Source organism: Schistosoma haematobium, chromosome ZW (assembly GCF_000699445.3).
Source record: "Schistosoma haematobium chromosome ZW, whole genome shotgun sequence".
NCBI lineage: Eukaryota > Metazoa > Platyhelminthes > Trematoda > Strigeidida > Schistosomatidae > Schistosoma > Schistosoma haematobium.
In genome coordinates this window covers 38,427,557-38,444,331 of record NC_067195.1, presented here as the reverse complement: position 1 = coordinate 38,444,331, position 16,775 = coordinate 38,427,557, and the positions used below count along the sequence as shown (strand labels likewise).

At 37.6% G+C, this 16,775-nt stretch overlaps 1 protein-coding gene across 2 annotated transcripts in view; it reads left to right on the top strand.

The window, feature by feature from the left end:
- The window catches only part of GFM2_1 (G elongation factor, mitochondrial 2), a gene marked incomplete at its 3' end in the record, with an annotated part of 35,187 nt that overhangs the window by 10,158 nt on the left and 8,254 nt on the right, over positions 1 to 16,775 (top strand). The window contains exons 4-9 of one of the 2 annotated variants that reach the window (XM_035732588.2): positions 418 to 1,670; positions 4,607 to 4,862; positions 5,510 to 5,798; positions 9,263 to 9,544; positions 9,988 to 10,365; positions 11,456 to 11,791. In XM_035732588.2, the coding sequence (XP_035586945.1) occupies positions 1,430 to 1,670; positions 4,607 to 4,862; positions 5,510 to 5,798; positions 9,263 to 9,544; positions 9,988 to 10,365; positions 11,456 to 11,791 (1,782 nt within the window). In that variant the 5' untranslated portion in view covers positions 418 to 1,429. Of the gene's footprint in view, positions 1 to 417; positions 1,671 to 4,606; positions 4,863 to 5,509; positions 5,799 to 9,262; positions 9,545 to 9,987; positions 10,366 to 11,455; positions 11,792 to 16,775 lie in introns of those variants that run through there. The other variant, XM_035732589.2, reaches the window with a different exon arrangement.

Below are 16,775 nucleotides of genomic sequence, written 5' to 3'. Positions count from 1 at the left end.
TCCTAGAACATCTGCCGATGTAACTTGCTTCACAGGAGCAGTTGAATTGATGGATACAGAATGAAGTGGTTAGTCTAGGTAATTTATCTTTCAACCTCGGAGTGAATGAAATATTTCATAATCACATTTGATTTGACCTACTGAACCCCATAATTATACCAGGAATTCAGAACTTCTTTTTTTCAATGTTATTCTAAGATTACTAGATTAAGCATTTATGTCGACTGAAATTTGTTTATCACTTAGCTACATCTTCAGTACCGTGCGTGCTCTCTTTGAGAACTTCCTACTTATTGTCAGGCAGCCATCGAAAATTATCATTTAATCGGTCTGACTATTTTAATTCATCGTTCTATGAACCTAGTTACGTTAATATGTTTGTGCTACATATTCGTCTGTAATGTTTTGTCTGTACAGGTTCCTGCTCCTCCAGTATCTTCTTCGGTTGCCACGCATACTGCAGTGAAATTTATTTTGGACGCAGCTAGAGGAAAGCCACGTGATCAACGAATATGGATATCTCTGGCAAACGAATTTATGGTGGCTTCACAAAACCAAGGGAAAGCTGTCAAATACAAGGTTGAATTACATAAACAATGTGAGGAGAATCGTGCATATGCTAATTTTAGATCACATTAACTAATTTCCTTCCAAACTTCGTTTTTCTATAGAAATCGTACGCTTGTAAATATCCATTCGTTACAATAGATACTTACTTTTATAAACATATCTTTTCTTGTATACATTGTTCTTTAAATTTACTTCCAAGAATATTTGCTTCAGTGTTTGCATTAGAAAGTCTGTCTGATGATTATCCACTGTTTTCAAATAAAATTAACACTATCTTCTGTTGAAGTGGTGGGCTACTGTGCCCTAGTTCGTTGGAACTATTGAACAGCTGAACAACTGAATTGCTTTAGTGTAGAAGAACATTCTTGCTAGTGTTAGAATCCTGCTTCTATTTTAGGTTTCCTATAAACTTATAGTTTGTGGCACTGTTTTGGGTTTTCATATGAACTTTTCCGCTCAGTCTTTTTGATCAAAAGCTATGCAGTTTATTCACTATATATATAGTCATGTAACAGTTTTCCTTAATAATCTGTCTTTGAGAAAATGTGTTTAGTGTTATAGTGTAAAATCGTGCCATTCAGAATCAAACCCATATTAAAGGGAAGATATTTGCATGAAACTCAGTGATAAATTCCGCTAGTGTTTAGAAAAATTATATTCAAAATAACAGTAATAATAATATATGAAACTAGGTTTCACAAAATGGCATAGTGTACAAAGTTTTGGAATTCCAATTAATTTCAAGCTTGAATTTTAATATTTGATTCTAATGTTTAACTGTTATGCCAGTATATTATCTTTTCGTTGTGAGATATAATAAATGTCGAGCATTATTTTTTTAGCCTAACAATACTGAAAAATGCTAATTCACAGCAATCTGCGCGTCTTACCCTCATCCAAATGGTTCGATTTGTTAAATCTTAAGTATGACTACAAGCGCTGTCGCCATGCGCATACTTATGCACAACATATAGGTAGTAATCTTAAAGCGAAAATTTCAGTCAGTGATCCACCTATCGCAACAATACGAAATGTTGGTTTAATTGCTCATATCGACGCTGGTAAAACGACTACTACAGAACGCATGCTTTATTATGCTCGTAAGCGTTTAGCTTGATATATTATGTTGTCTCTTTATTTTGCATTTCATTGAGACATCTGTATAAAATTGTGGTACTTCTATCAGATTAGTCACATATAAAGATTGAAAGCTTGTAGCGTTTACTAGGTTCTTCGTAAATTAAAAGTAAATGATACATAATCATATTTCATATATCTATGTGTGTACTCTGTTTCCATGCCTGTTAGCCGGTAACTGAGTGCAAATGTTGTTTTTTTAAATGTTTCTAAAGTAACACAACCAATAAATGATAAAGGTGTTCTCACATAAAACAGTTCCACGAAAAGATTTGTGATTACACCGCTTCGTAAAAACAACTATCTTACATGTTACTAAATATTTTTATATAACTGTCAATTGCATAATATAAGGTGGTATGTTAACTCCAAATGTGTTGTCAACTGCTGATCACCGAAGTTGTTTCAATGTAAATAGTTCATTGAGTTGCATTATGCTAAAAAAATGTTTTTCTTGTGAAGAACTTTTTAAGTTAAAACGTGTTTGGATGCCTATACGGCATATACAATTAATGATCCTATGCCTTTCAATAGGATGGACTTTATTTTATAAACTCGTGAGCTGACATTCAAAGCTGTGGCTATATGTACAATCTCCGTCGATCTACTTCTGTGCAGCTACCCTTCACACAGTAACTGAGTTTTGTAACCTGTATGCATCTGTGTGCTTACAAAATAGATTTTAAAAAATATATTTATATATAACCATTGACTCGTGCATGAGATAAGTGTATATAACAGGTCAAGCGATTCCATGATTTAATGCTTTTGCTTACTAGTCGTGAAGAGTTATTTCCTCATCATGCATTTTTCATGATATTTTTGCAAATTTCTTGTTGAAGATTGTTTACGACTGTCTGGGTAAAGTGTAAAGGTGGTTATTTTATGACAAAGCTGTGGAATTCAGGATATTTCTATCTAGTTTATATATATATTGTCTTATCACTCCTTCATCTATGAGGTGTATGCAACTCAGTTATTTGGAACTTATTCAGACATGGACCGGAATTAAAATTAGTGGCCACTGCGTTGTTTTGCTTTCTTGCTCTTCTTAAGCACTAACATGTAGGTTAAGATAATGAATTTTATCTTGTATTCGTATTCAAACTTCATCCATGAGCAAAATTGCTATCGTTACATGAATTCATGTCTTATTGCTTTATTATTATTATTATTTATTTATTTATTTATTTATTTGAACATATAGATATTGGTATAAAGAGGCACCGAATACATATGCACCACAAAAATCTCATTTGATTTGTGTGAGAGCTGTGATACTGCCCGGGTGCCCAAATCGAAGCAGGTGGTTTTCTTAGGGGGCCACACACGGAACCTTCGACCTAAAGTTCTGATCTACAAGGTAGTGGAGCAACGGTAGGAGATGCAGTCCTATGGTAGCCGGTGACCAACAATTCGTTCTTACACCATTTGTTCCTTCAGGATCCATGAAGCCCACGTGCACCATTGGTTCGGAATCAGAGTTTTTCAGCTCCCCTAGGTGGACTCTCAGTCTCCACTAACCCGGTTAAAGTGCCAGACATTCGCTTTTCGTCCTCTCAGTTTCGTAAACAACACCCCTACCGCGAGAAGGCGATGAGTAGGACTTCCCTGGCAGAGGCTATATACGCGTGGCCATGTGAGAACATTTCGAGAGGGAGAACGGACTCTCCTCACTCTCGGCCGTACCAGGGCATTTAGGGGCTTATTGCTTCATAACCATTATCGTGGTGCATTTCGTAACACCCTATTCTACCAATCATTTTTGTCTTAAACATGCTGAAACTACTCTGTATTTTAACTGATAGTATTTAGTAAATTATCAAGTAGGACGTTTTTGATGTATTCTTTCTTCTATCATTGCCAAAGAAATGCTTTATCCCAGAGCTTATAAATAAGAGCGTGAGTAAAATATTTATTCGTTTGTTAGTAGAAATTAATAAGCGTGTCATATAAATAATTTTTTATTCACTTGTATTGTGTTAAGTGATTCTCTGGAGATGGTATTTTGTATCACAATTTAACACTAGCTGAAGAAACATTTTTATCATCACTTCTGTAGTTACGTATACCTCCAAAATTAAGTGGGGAAATTGCAATAGCATCTTACCTAATTAGAGCTTTAGAATCACTCTCAGGTTTCAAGCTACATAGATTATGTACTGGCTACTAACAATAAATACCTGACCTGTCCTATGATCTAATACTGTTATTGTTATTTTCAAGTTTCCTGATATACCAAAGGCGATGGAGTAGTGCATGCATCTATTGTTGTTCAGAGTCTTATTTTATATATATGCCCTCCACCTCTTTATTGTCTCATCAAGAGTTTTTGGAGGGGCGACTCTGTGATTATGATGTTCGACTTTCAGCTGTTGTGTTTGAGATTCAAAACTCGTTTCATTTTCTACGGTTAGGGTAACCAGATAGTATCATTGGCCGTCATACTTAAAGTGTGGCTTGAAGCCAAGTACACGAATCAGTAAAATGAATTATAATGTACCGCCCACTTGTCGATATTGTAACAAGTAGACCAACGTTCGAATCATTCATCAAATGGCTGCCTATGTGTTGCCTGAACTACTGAATCACATCTTTTCGATAAAGCTAAACCCGTCGTATGATAATGCAAATTTCAACCTAATGTAGAAACGTTCATATGGTGCACAATTTATTCATCGCTCTATGTGGATCAAAGTGATTCCTTGGATTGTTTGATCGTTCAGTTTATATCTATTTAGTATCTAATTTTGATGTCGCTACAGCCAACTTACTTTAAGATTACTATTCAGTATTTACCCTACATTCACTTTGTATTTATTTCCAGCCCATTTTCTGTATTTATGCTCATGACTCGCCATTGATTCTACGAAATAATTACGTGCTTTTAATAATTTAGGACGTATACACTATCTCGGTGAAGTGGATCATGGAGATACTGTGACTGATTACTTACCAGAAGAACGTGAACGTGGTATAAGCATTGTTACTGCATCAGCTTCTCTGTCTTGGAGAAATCATATAATTCACTTGTTGGATACTCCAGGACATGTAGACTTCACATTTGAAGTTGAACGAAGTCTAACTGTTTTAGATAGTGTTGCCGTTATATTGGATGCGGTCAAAGGTGTTCAACCTCAGACACATACTGTGTGGTGAGTACTTGTTTCATTTTGCAATTTGGCGCTAACTGCCCATCTTCTGGTAACTGATAGTTGTATAAGTCAATTCGCGCGCGAGACCGATAGGTCCTGGGTTTCTAATCTCGCGAGGCGGGATCGTGGATGCGCACTGCTGAGGAGTCCTATACTAGGACGAAACGGCCGTCCAGTGCTTCCAGGTTTTTCATGGTGGTCTAGCTTCAATTGACTCATGAATTCAACTATTAAATAAGTAAATTTATTTATTTTCCTTTAACTCATACTTTAACGAGTTACTGTTTAAAAGTTTTTTTTTCACGAGAAATTCTACATAGGATACCCCTTTTTTACTGTGATACATAGCTACCAAGATTAGTAATGCCTTCACATTTGATAAAATCATCAGTGGGAGATAATTCATGATTATCCTGGAATTAGTTAATCTAAAAGTCATAGATCACTAAATTTCGCAAAGAATATTTCCAGACTAAAATAACAGACCTGCATTACTCGTAACTCTGTATACTATTACAAGTTGATATTTTAGTTTGAGCCTAATCTTAAGGGGTTTGTGGGGTTGCAAATACAATGTTTTGATATAGTCTATAATATCGCATTTGTTCCTGTTACCCACCTTTTTTTTCGTATCCTTTTCACTCAAGTCGCCAGGCCCATCGTTACTGTCTTCCATGTCTAATCTATATCAATAAAATGGACCGCCCAATGGCTAACGTCGATCTCTGCTTACGCAGTTTATCTAAACAGCTGCCTACAAAAGCACATTATATGCCTATTCATTGGCCAGTATTTTCTCATAGTCTTAATACAGATAACACATCATCATTAATTAATGCTTCGAATACGTCTACTTCGCTTTCTAATAAATATATTAAAAACAATGGTACCAGTCAATTTGTTGGACTTGTAGATTTGACTACGATGCAATTAAAAGTAAATAATGATCAGAGGTTTACGTAAATTTTTAAGTTTGTAAAATTTTTGTATTTAAAATTGATAAGTGTTTACCGTGTATCCAAGCATTATGAATAGATATGTTTTGATTATTCTGTATGTGAAACGAAAATCTGTATAATTCTCATTCCAATTTTTTATAGTGAGATTTCCTATATAGTCGTATCTACGTTTGAATTAAAAGCAGAATATAAGCATGTTAATTATTAATTTTGTTAGTGGCTAGCAGTCGAATTCAAGACACATTTAGTTCAGTTTGGAACCTATCAAGTGATGTAATCTCCACCTCACTGTTGATTATATTGCTAATCGCTATTCAAAGTGTAATTGTGTTGTACTCAGTATCGAAGCATTCTCTTAAGCAGCTCCTTGTGTTAACAAAATCTGGTCAAATGTAGTCCTGAATATTAAAAACAGAATTGCAAGTCCTAAAACTTATAAAAGGAAAAAATCCATTTCCAAGATCTTTCGTCTGAATTTGAACGAACAGTTTCACAATAGTTGAGCACGAAGTTAATGTAAGACATCAAAAAAGAAATTATATTTTTAAAAGTCTCAGCGATTGGACTTTAAGTACATCCAGCGTTTTGCTCGGCAATTTGGTCCAAGCCATTTGAGTGTACATTTATTAGAACTGGTTAGGATTTAAGAAAAGTGGCTAAAACACAGCCTAGTTAAAAAGTCACATGCTATGGATGAGCGGTCCGAAGTGCGATATCATATGTTACTCGTTAAATTCGTTCTTGTTTTGTTATGAACCTTATCGCTTCACTTTTTGCAACAGCAAGGAGTAGCTCTGTGACTCAAATCCTTACTTCTTTAAATTACACTGTCATAATTTCATGTACGTTTGTGTGAAAGGGTTATTATTTACCAATTACATCTTCATTATTGTGATCAAACTTTTAACATATATTCCGCGACATATGTGGATTTCCCTGTTAACATCGAATACATTCGGTTGTTCGAAGTGTAACCCTATATGTTGTACTGTCACAAATTAGCCAGCATACTTCTGGTCAGCATTAGAATCAAGAGAACAAATTTCTGTTTGCAACTAACTAAAATATCTGTCATCAGAAAATCTGAATGTCATAGTACGATGCTAAAATGCACGTTAGATTTTATGGAGTGGTTAGAAATTCCTATGTAAAGTATGCTTTCTTTATACATTACCTACCGTGACCTACAAGATTTTTACTGTTTTTATGGACCTGAATCACTAAACTATACTCAGAATATTATTGTATTTGATCTTTCGAGTCCCAATAATTATTACTCATAAAATTGACAAGTTATGACCAACATGCCTTCATTTATTGCTCTAATTGTAAGAATTATGTCAACAACACTATCTATGCTTTCCGTTCGCACTGTACACATCAGCCTGTCAAATGTTTTCTAGTTACTTTTTACTAACATTTTTACTGATTGCTTTATGTGTTCTTTAAATATTGATAACAAAGCTTGGAGACTTTCCACAGATTCCTGTATTTTTCCGCAATAAAAGTATTGTGTAAAACCATTCATAAACTTTACCAATCGAACCAAGTAGAAACATTTATTTTTCAGTTAAATGAGATTAATTTCATAAAATGTTTTCGGATTGATATATTTACCTAAAGCAAGGACAATAAACATAGAATGATAAGCGGGATTCATTTCGTGGTTTGTTTATTCTGGTTGATGTTTTTGTAGCAAGGTTGTTTTCTATGGGATGGAGTTGCTGACCTTATGCCCAACCCTACTCCTTTACCTGGACTTGGGACCGGCAGTAACCCTAGGAGAGCCATAGGAGAAGTTTTACGTATCTGGGCAGCATCATCGACAAACAAGGAGGATCTAATGAAAATGTAAAGTTAAGGATTGGTAAAACAAAGGCCTCATTCTTGCAGTTGAAAAACATATAGAACTCTAAACGACTGTCAACCAATATCAAGGTCAGAATCTTCAATACGGACGTCAAGACAGTTCCACTGTACGGAGCTGAAACTTGGAGAACTACCACAACCATCATCAAAATGTTCAAGTATTTATAAACAATTGTCTACGCAAGATATTCAATGTCTGTTGACCAGATACCATCAGCAACAGTCTTGTGGGTGAGAACAAACCAGCTTCCAGCCGAAGAGGAAATTAGGAAAAAACGTCGGTGGTGGATAGGACATACATTGAGGAAATCACCAGACTGCATCATGAAGCAAGCGCTAACTTGTAATCCTCAAGGGAAACGGAAAAGAGGATGGTCAAGGAACACATTACACCAAGAATTGGAAGCAGACATGAATAGGATGAATAGTAACAGGAGACAACTGGAAAAGATTGCCCAGGACAGAGTTGGATGGCGAATGCTGTTGGACGGCCATGCTCCACCACGAGGGGTAACAGGAGTAAGTAATGTGTTTGATTAAGATGTTCTTACTTGAACAGAATTAATTTGACATATTCATATAATTTGCTAAATAACAGTGAAATACAATATAACTCATGCATTAGAAAAAAGACCTTAACTGACAGCTGTAAAATACAAGGTCAGTGTGACGATATCTTTGAAAAAGAGCGATTTTTCTTCTAGAGTTTTCACGTTTAATAACTACTGCGCATTGAGAAGATGATCGGTACCGCGTGCCACAATTCCTCCGTGCTTGTTGTTATTCTAATATTTACTAATACGAAATAAAGTATGTACGTTGATTGTAAATGATTATTACTGTTGTTTCTAGGTTATAAGCAGCTGTAGAGAAACCACGATATACTTACTTACGCCTGTTACCCCTCGTGGTTGAGCATAGGCCGTCCAACAGCATTCGCCATCCAACTCTGTCCTGGGCAATCTTTTCCAGTTGTCTCCTGTTACTATTCATCCTATTCATGTCTGCTTCCAATTCTCGGTGCAATGTGTTCCTTGACCATCCTCTTTTCCGTTTCCCTTGAGGATTACAAGTTAGCGCTTGCTTCATGATGCAGTCTGGTGATTTCCTCAATGTATGTCCTGTCCACCACCGACGTTTTTTCCTAATTTCCTCTTCGGCTGGAAGCTGGTTTGTTCTCACCCACAAGACTGTTGCTGATGGTATCTGGTCAACAAACATTGAATATCTTGCGTAGAAGAGCTACAGGCGGAGTCAATCAAACACATACTTATATAGAAAGGGATTTCAATTATTTGTTTGATGACATGTTGTTCTTTGTTAAAAATTATATATCTATAACACTAGTTAAAATGTTAGGTGTTGACTAGAATTGACTGACCGAGTTTATCAGTTTATTTGTTTTACAATCATCAACCTTTTTTCTGCTTTTCGGATGATAAACAACTAAAGGAATAATTATTTCTATGAACCTTGCATAACGATAGGTACACTACCATTGTTACATTAATCTTCTGAAAAGTTACATTTATATTTACCATTCTCGTAATTTATTATCTATTTCTCTGTTAGAATTGGATTTCATGTAACGGTCCTGATGATGTTTATACATCATCTGATCTATTCGAAGGTATCAATACAGCTACTGTATCACATTGCTCTCATCTACCGAAATCGAAATCTTCCATTAAAAACACTCTGAACCCAAGTGGAATTCAAGAGGCACTAAGTGCTCGTATGCAGCTACTAAGTACATTGGCCGATATCGATGACGAATTTGCAGATAAATTCTTGCAACTCGATCGTCCAGATTTATTGGTTCCTTCAGATATTGTTCATAAAAGTTTAAAAAAGGTTGGTTTTATTGTACAGAATGGCGTCTAGTATTTGTCGGCGATATTTTATGATTTGTATGTGTCAGAGTAAAATAGTACTATATAGTTTCACTAAGATTTCTGTCAGCTGATCATCTACTTTGGTCACAACTGCAGTCACTTTGTCAAATAAAATATAATCGATCTTGCGGTAAATTGATTCAACTTGTCTTTACTCATGTAACTAAATGTAATGTCGCGTATGAGGATTGACACATATGCATTCTCAAAGTAATAACATTTTTTAACACCTGGAGATTTACTAACACAGGTGTGAACATTTAATGATTTCTAACCATTATCATAATATGTGTATACTTGCTATTTTTATTACTTTACAATAATATCCACTAAATCAAACAATTATAATCTTAACGCTGTATCCCTTTTATTGTCTAGCCCTATTACTTACTTTTATCTTAGGCAATTCTTTCCTTCCAAGTCATACCAGTGTTAGTTGGTAGTAGTCGAAATAACATCGGGATTCAGCCTTTATTGGATTTTATTGTTGATTACCTACCAGATCCTAGTCATTCCAATATTCCAATCTCTATTTTAAAGGTTTATAAATCGTTGAAATCTACATTACCGAATCCAAGTGATCTTTTGAAAGCCTCTAGAGACTTAGATAATCGTCGCAGTATTCTATCATCGAATTTCCCAATCATGCTTGTATTCAGGATATGTTTTGATCCACATCGTGGTCCGCTTACCTTAGTACGCATATATTCCGGTGTAATTACACCTGGTTCTCAAATTGCTAATTGGTCCCGATATAAAGATATACATTTACCAGAGAAAGTAAGTCAGCACTGTGAATATACTATCGAAACGTATACAAGTTCAATTTACCTGGTTCTATAATATATCTGTAATTTGCCAGTCTAGTCGTAAATATCATAATGGAAAATAATTCCAAAAAAACAATTATCAGTTTATCGAATTAACAGTTATGTTCTAAGTCTAAAGATGTACTTCAGAATGAGCAGGGTAGCCTTCTATCGAGCCTCTCCAACGATGGCTGATGTTATTGTAGACTATTTGAATCCATCGTTGAGTCGATTGCGGGGGTCGCCATGTAAGATAGTGTTTTTTTCTCAAAGCTTGCTAGAAACAAACGGTTATCTTAGCCTATTTGCAACAGATGGTCGCCATTATTTGTTCACTGAGCTGCAACATTGTAACATCCATCCAAGTGCCTTTCGGTTTAGTTTGGTTTATCTACTTTAGCATTTAGCTGTGCAAAGAAGTTTGGAAAGTTGGCTATAAAATTCATATTTTACTTTATCGGAGTTTCAATCAGTGGAAGTGTAGGTAAAGACAACAAAAAACCAATGGCGTGTGTTCATATCCGAGTTCTTACTGTCCCATTTAGTCTGACAGCTCACAAGCGATTGCTTATTGGAATCCAGTCTAATAGAGCCTGTTCTGCTTTATAACTTAATGCTATACTTACACCAGCGAGTCCACAGGCAATAGCAGTAGGGTCTCCAGATATTCGAAGAGTAAGTCGTGCCAGTCTTTCATATTCATCAAGTGAGGTTAAATGAATGACCATACTTGGATCTTGTATGCGCGTTTCGGAGATGCGGTGCGAGATTCTATAGTCCTAGCTAAAGAAGCTTGTTCTCCTATCTGACAGAAGGTTCGAACATTAAAAGCTTCAACACGTAGTTTAGTGCATGGTTTCAGCAGACCAGGGATAAAATATTGTGAGGTCATAAACCATAAGCGAATTATAGTTAAATTTGAATCAACAGTTTCCAGCTTTGTGGTTCAGAACTCATCTGTGTACGAAGTGCAAAACATGGTTGCTAACTAGTTATTGATATCGACGTATATTGTATTACTTTGCAATAAAACTTGTTCATATGTATTTTTTACCCTATAGATCTTAAATGTATTTCAACTAAATGGAGATTCGTTAGAAGTAGTTAACAGTGCTGGACCTGGTAGTATTATTGCTTTAAGTGGACTTCAGTCAACGTACACAGGCGATGTTTTAGGTCCTGTCTTGAATTCGACTAAAAGTAGACAAGTAGAGAATTCCAATGGTACTGAATTAAATGATACTGAAGAAATATTTGACAATGGACCAGAATCACCTTCCGTATTTCAAGTATCCGAACCTGTTGTATACGCTGCGGTTGAACCTGGTAGTCGATCCGAAATAAATGCACTTGAACATGCTCTCAATTGTATGCAACGTGAAGATCCGAGCTTTCATGTAAGTCTAGCTTTTACTATTGTTGTTTTTCACAATTACTGTATTGATGAAATGAACTAATTTGATCGTTTTCACCATTTCCAGTTCACCTGATCTTTATATTGTGTACCACTTAAGAAAGGGAAAAAGCTACTGAGAGTCTAGTAACTCTATCCCTTATGTAGAAATTAATAGCTGTTTAAAGAGCTAGATATGCCAAAAATACATTTATTAATCTACTGACCAGTGTTACTTTTAACCCAGTTACTTTGTGATCACGCGCGACTAAACTCTCCATATCTCAGGTATATGTGATTCCCTCCTCCATTATTGTGTCAGCAGTATCTTCGGTTGCTATTCACACGGTAATATAGTCACATTTATTATTACCATTACTATTATTATTATTACCATTGCTATTATTATTATTATTATGTCCCAACGAATAGTAAATGAATGGTAACTGCTAAGAATTATTTATGAACTATTATTACATATATATTCTTATTGGATAATTAATAAGTAACTAGGTCATGTATGTATTCGTATTTCTTTCATCATAAGCTTTCACTTAGCCCGTTGACTACTGTTACACGATACACCATTCTTTATTTATCCGCAATCTACTAGTTACAGTATCGCATACTCACATCCACTTTTGACTTGATCCTGTATGATTATTATTTTTTATTTTATGGTGTGGTGCAGTCTGAAATATATGATTCATGTAGCGGAGGTTGATATTTGTGTTCTGAACTCAACGGGCTGTGATAGGCGAGAAGTTACTATTTTGAGGACCGGTAAGGACTCAGTTAACTCAGTCGCGCTCGTTCTGATTAACACATTGGTTTAGCACAGTGATAAGATCATACATGTCGGTGTTCTGACTAGTGATCTTGTCACGTGATATTTGACAGGGCCATTAGTCATAACATTATTATTATTATCACATAAATTGTCTTGCTTTCCAATAACCCTGCCAAAAGGTTGTCAAGAATCGTTGAACATTGGATATACGCCCTCTTGACAAATCTCAGTTAGCACAAAACAATACTAGTCTTAATAATTATGTTCAGCCACCTAACATTCCAATATATTCCACATATTATTGAGTAACTAAATCTAGTAGATGCGGTGCAACTGGACCGTTTAATCTGGCCACGACAATTTATTTTGCAATTGATAGTCTCAGTGACCATTTACAGCGTGAAAATATAAGTTTTCTTGAACAATCATTGTTAGTTAGTAACAACGTAGAACTTCGTACGTACGTACATCAGTTCGAGTTGCCATACCACATTAGCACAGAGATGCAGTTATCGATTCTGAGTTATGTCATTCAGGGTCTTTAACCATCGGTCGGTATCATCTCGCGGTCCCCAACCAGGTAGTCTACACCTGCCAACATGGCTCAGTCCACTTTTCAGTGACTTCATGGATTTGTGCCATGTTTTGATCTGGCCACCCCTGGCTTTCTTCTAACTTACTCCTACACCAGAAAACATCGCACGTCGAGGCAGTCGGTAGTTGGACACACGTAACACGTGTCCCAGCCATCTCAACTGGTGAAGTTTTACTACTTCATCAATTGGTTCGCCATCCTTACCTAGTACCCGTTTCCTAACAACTGAGTTACTTACACGGTGGTCTCAGGATATACGACCAATGTTTCGATGAAATCTATGATCGAATACTAGTAACCTACGAATATCTACTCTTGCCGGCCATGTTTCACTGCCATAAAGTAGGAAGGAACGAACTGCTGCGCAGTAAACACGTCATTTGGTTGTTAGACGGATATCTCGCCTACGCCATAAATGACGCAAGTTGGCAAAAGCTAATCGAGCCTTCTGTATCCGTGATGAGATTTCGTCACACACCAGACCACAAGGGCTGATGAGATTTCCAATATGAGTGAAGCGATCGACACGCTCAACTACTTCACCCCGTACTATTAATCCGGGTGTCGAAGTAACCCAATCCTGAAGCAACATTTCGCATTTCGAGGGGGAGAATCGGATCTCGAACATGCATGCATTGTTGCTTAGAATGGTCATAAGACTCTGCATTTTGTCAGCGTCTTCACCAAATAGAACGATGTCATCAGTATATTCTAAGTCAACAAGTGAATCTCCTGGTAAAATTTCAACCCCTGGAAATTTAGATGTGGAAAGTGTTATGTTTAAAAGCACGTTAACGACAAAGCTAAACATGGATAGAGAGAGTGGATAGCCCTGACGAACACCACTTGATGTAATCAATTCTGATGACAGTTCGCCATAAGCTCTCACTCGACCAGTTGTGTGCAAATAGAGAGCCTTTACAAGGTTAATGTACTTCTTTGGTACTCCTTTCAATGACAAACACTACCACAGAACCTCGAGATCAACACTTTCAAATGCCGCCTTAATGTCGAGAAATACTACGATTGTGGGGCGTCTGAATGTGTGTTTATGTTCTAGGACCTGACGTAGTGTGAATATCTTGTCTATACAACCACGTCCAGGTCGAAAACCAGCCTGATTTTCTCTAGTCTGCTCTTCACGAGCTTTAGTTAGGCGTCGAAGAATTATTGAAGCTAATATTTTAGACATTATATTAGTCAAACTGATTCCTCTGTGATTGTCACAAGAGGACTTTTGTCCTTTCTAATAAACTGGCACAATCAGTGACTGAGACCAGTCAGATGGGATTACGTCCAATTCCCAAATTCTACCTAAGACCTCAGTTAATCTCACTGCTAATACTGAACCACCATCCTTAAAAATCTCAGGAGTAAACCTATCAGGGCCTGATGCTCTCCCTCGCTTCAGATTTCCTATGGCTTTTTCAACTTCGTAAAGAGTCGGAGGACCTACACTAACTTGCCATTCAGGTTGACTGGAGATCGTGGGAAACCGAAGTGTGGCTGAAGGCCAGTTGAACTGATCCCTTAAGTGTTCTGCCCATCGATCCAATCTCCTGGATTGAGAATGAATAATATGTCCATCTTTCTCTGAGAGTGTTTCGCTAACAGTCGGTTACCTAATACCGGTTTCCTAAACAAGTCTGAACAGTTGTTTGCGGTCACCTATTGCCGCTGCCTTTTCCATCTCTCATGCTTTCGCTACCCACCACTGTTCACGGTCATTGCGTAGACTTCTTATCAGCTTGCGCTTAAGCTGACTACGCTCCTCATTATGTTCAGAGCCAGATGGGATGAGTTTCCGAGCATCTATCAGTGCGATAGATGCTGCTGAGATCCAGTGTTGCTCCCTAACCTTACGGGTTACCGTACTAGCAGATATCACTGCTGTTTCCACAGCTTTTCGGGCATCATTCCATGCTGCCTCGCGGTGGGCATCACGTACATGGCTGCCTAACTGTTTTTCTAGTTGTTCCTGAAATATACTCTTAGCTTGACTATCATTAGGTACGGCAGCAAAACATGGCCTTTAAGAGTAGAAGACACCTGTAAGCTACTAGTATTTGACCACAGATGCCTCAGAAATATTGCTGGCGTCTGCTGGGATCACCGGGTAAGTAATAGTGAGGTTAGACGCAGGGTATTAGGGAATGATGGTAAATCAGTTGATGAGGTTGTGAATCTTCATCGACTGAGATGGTTGGGCCACGTGTTACGTATGCCCGAACAGCGATTACCACGTCGTGCAATGCTAACTGGTGTTAGGGATGGTTGGAAGAAAGTTAGGGCGGCCAAACCAAAATGTGGCATCAGTGCTTGAAGTCACTAACTTCTAGTCTGAGCCATGTTGGTAGATGCAGACTACTTGGTTGGGGTCCGCGTGACTTTCGTAACCAATGGTTGGAGACTGTGGGTGACATGGTACAGGATCGATCACAATGGCGTAGGTGTATATACTCCCTGTCTTCCCTTAAACTAAGAGATTAAAATTGCTTCATATCTTTCTTTCTACGAGCTAACTCTTTCTTCCTGTACTGTATCCTTATATGCAATCTTTCTCCTATATATTACCACCTTTGACCTAAGCACTCCTATGAATCCGGTGTTCATCTTGCTGTGTTAATGAGGTATGACAACTTGGACCGATGCATATATGTGCCTGGTCCTACGTTGTAGTTGACTGACTGACTGAGGGCTCTAAGAGGTTTACTTGCAGCGTCTTTCCTACGTTCAGTAAGACGCAGACAAATACGCGCTCGCACTAGAAAATGATCTGAATCTAAGCATGTGCTCCGGAATGAGTGACAGTCTTCTATCGAGCCCCTCCATCAGTGGCTGATAGCGTCGTGATCTATTAGGGTCCAACGTTGGGACAAATTCGGGGTTCGCCATGTCAAAAGATGTTTTTTCTTGTGCTTAAAGTTAGTGTTTGTAAGAAACATACGGTTATCTGATAATAGCTGCGGTAGACGGTCGCCATTATCTGTTCTTTGAGCCGCGACACCATAAGATCCACCCAGGTGTCTTTCCCTATCGCTTAGTTTACCTAATTGAGCACTAAAGTCACCGGCCATTATTACTACATCAGAACGCCTAGCTTTTCGGAGAAGGTCGGAGAGCTTTCTGTGAAACTCATCTTTTACATCGTCTGAGCTGCAGTCAGTGGGAGAGTAGGCAGAGACGACGAAGAGGTAACGACGAGTGTCCCTGTGTTTTCAGATCCTTATTGTTCCGTTTAGTCGGACAGCGCACAAACGACTGTCTACTGGGATCCTACCTACGCCGGCGAAGCCATGGGAAGCAGAATCATGGCTTCCAGATACACGAAGTGTGAATCGAGTCGGTTCTTTATTTTGGTATGGTGAGGTCAAGTGAATGACACTACTCGGGTCCTGTATGCGCGTTTCGGAGACGCAACACACATCGATGGCGCGGGATTCTAAAGTCTTAGCTAAGGAAGCCTGCTGTCCTATTTGGCACAGTGTTCGGACGTTAAAAGCTCCTACGTGTAGTTTAGAGCGTGGTTTCAGGAGACCAGGAATAAAATTCCGCGTACTCGAATCGTTTGCCCTAGTGGTGCGAGGTGATAAAGAGACGTGA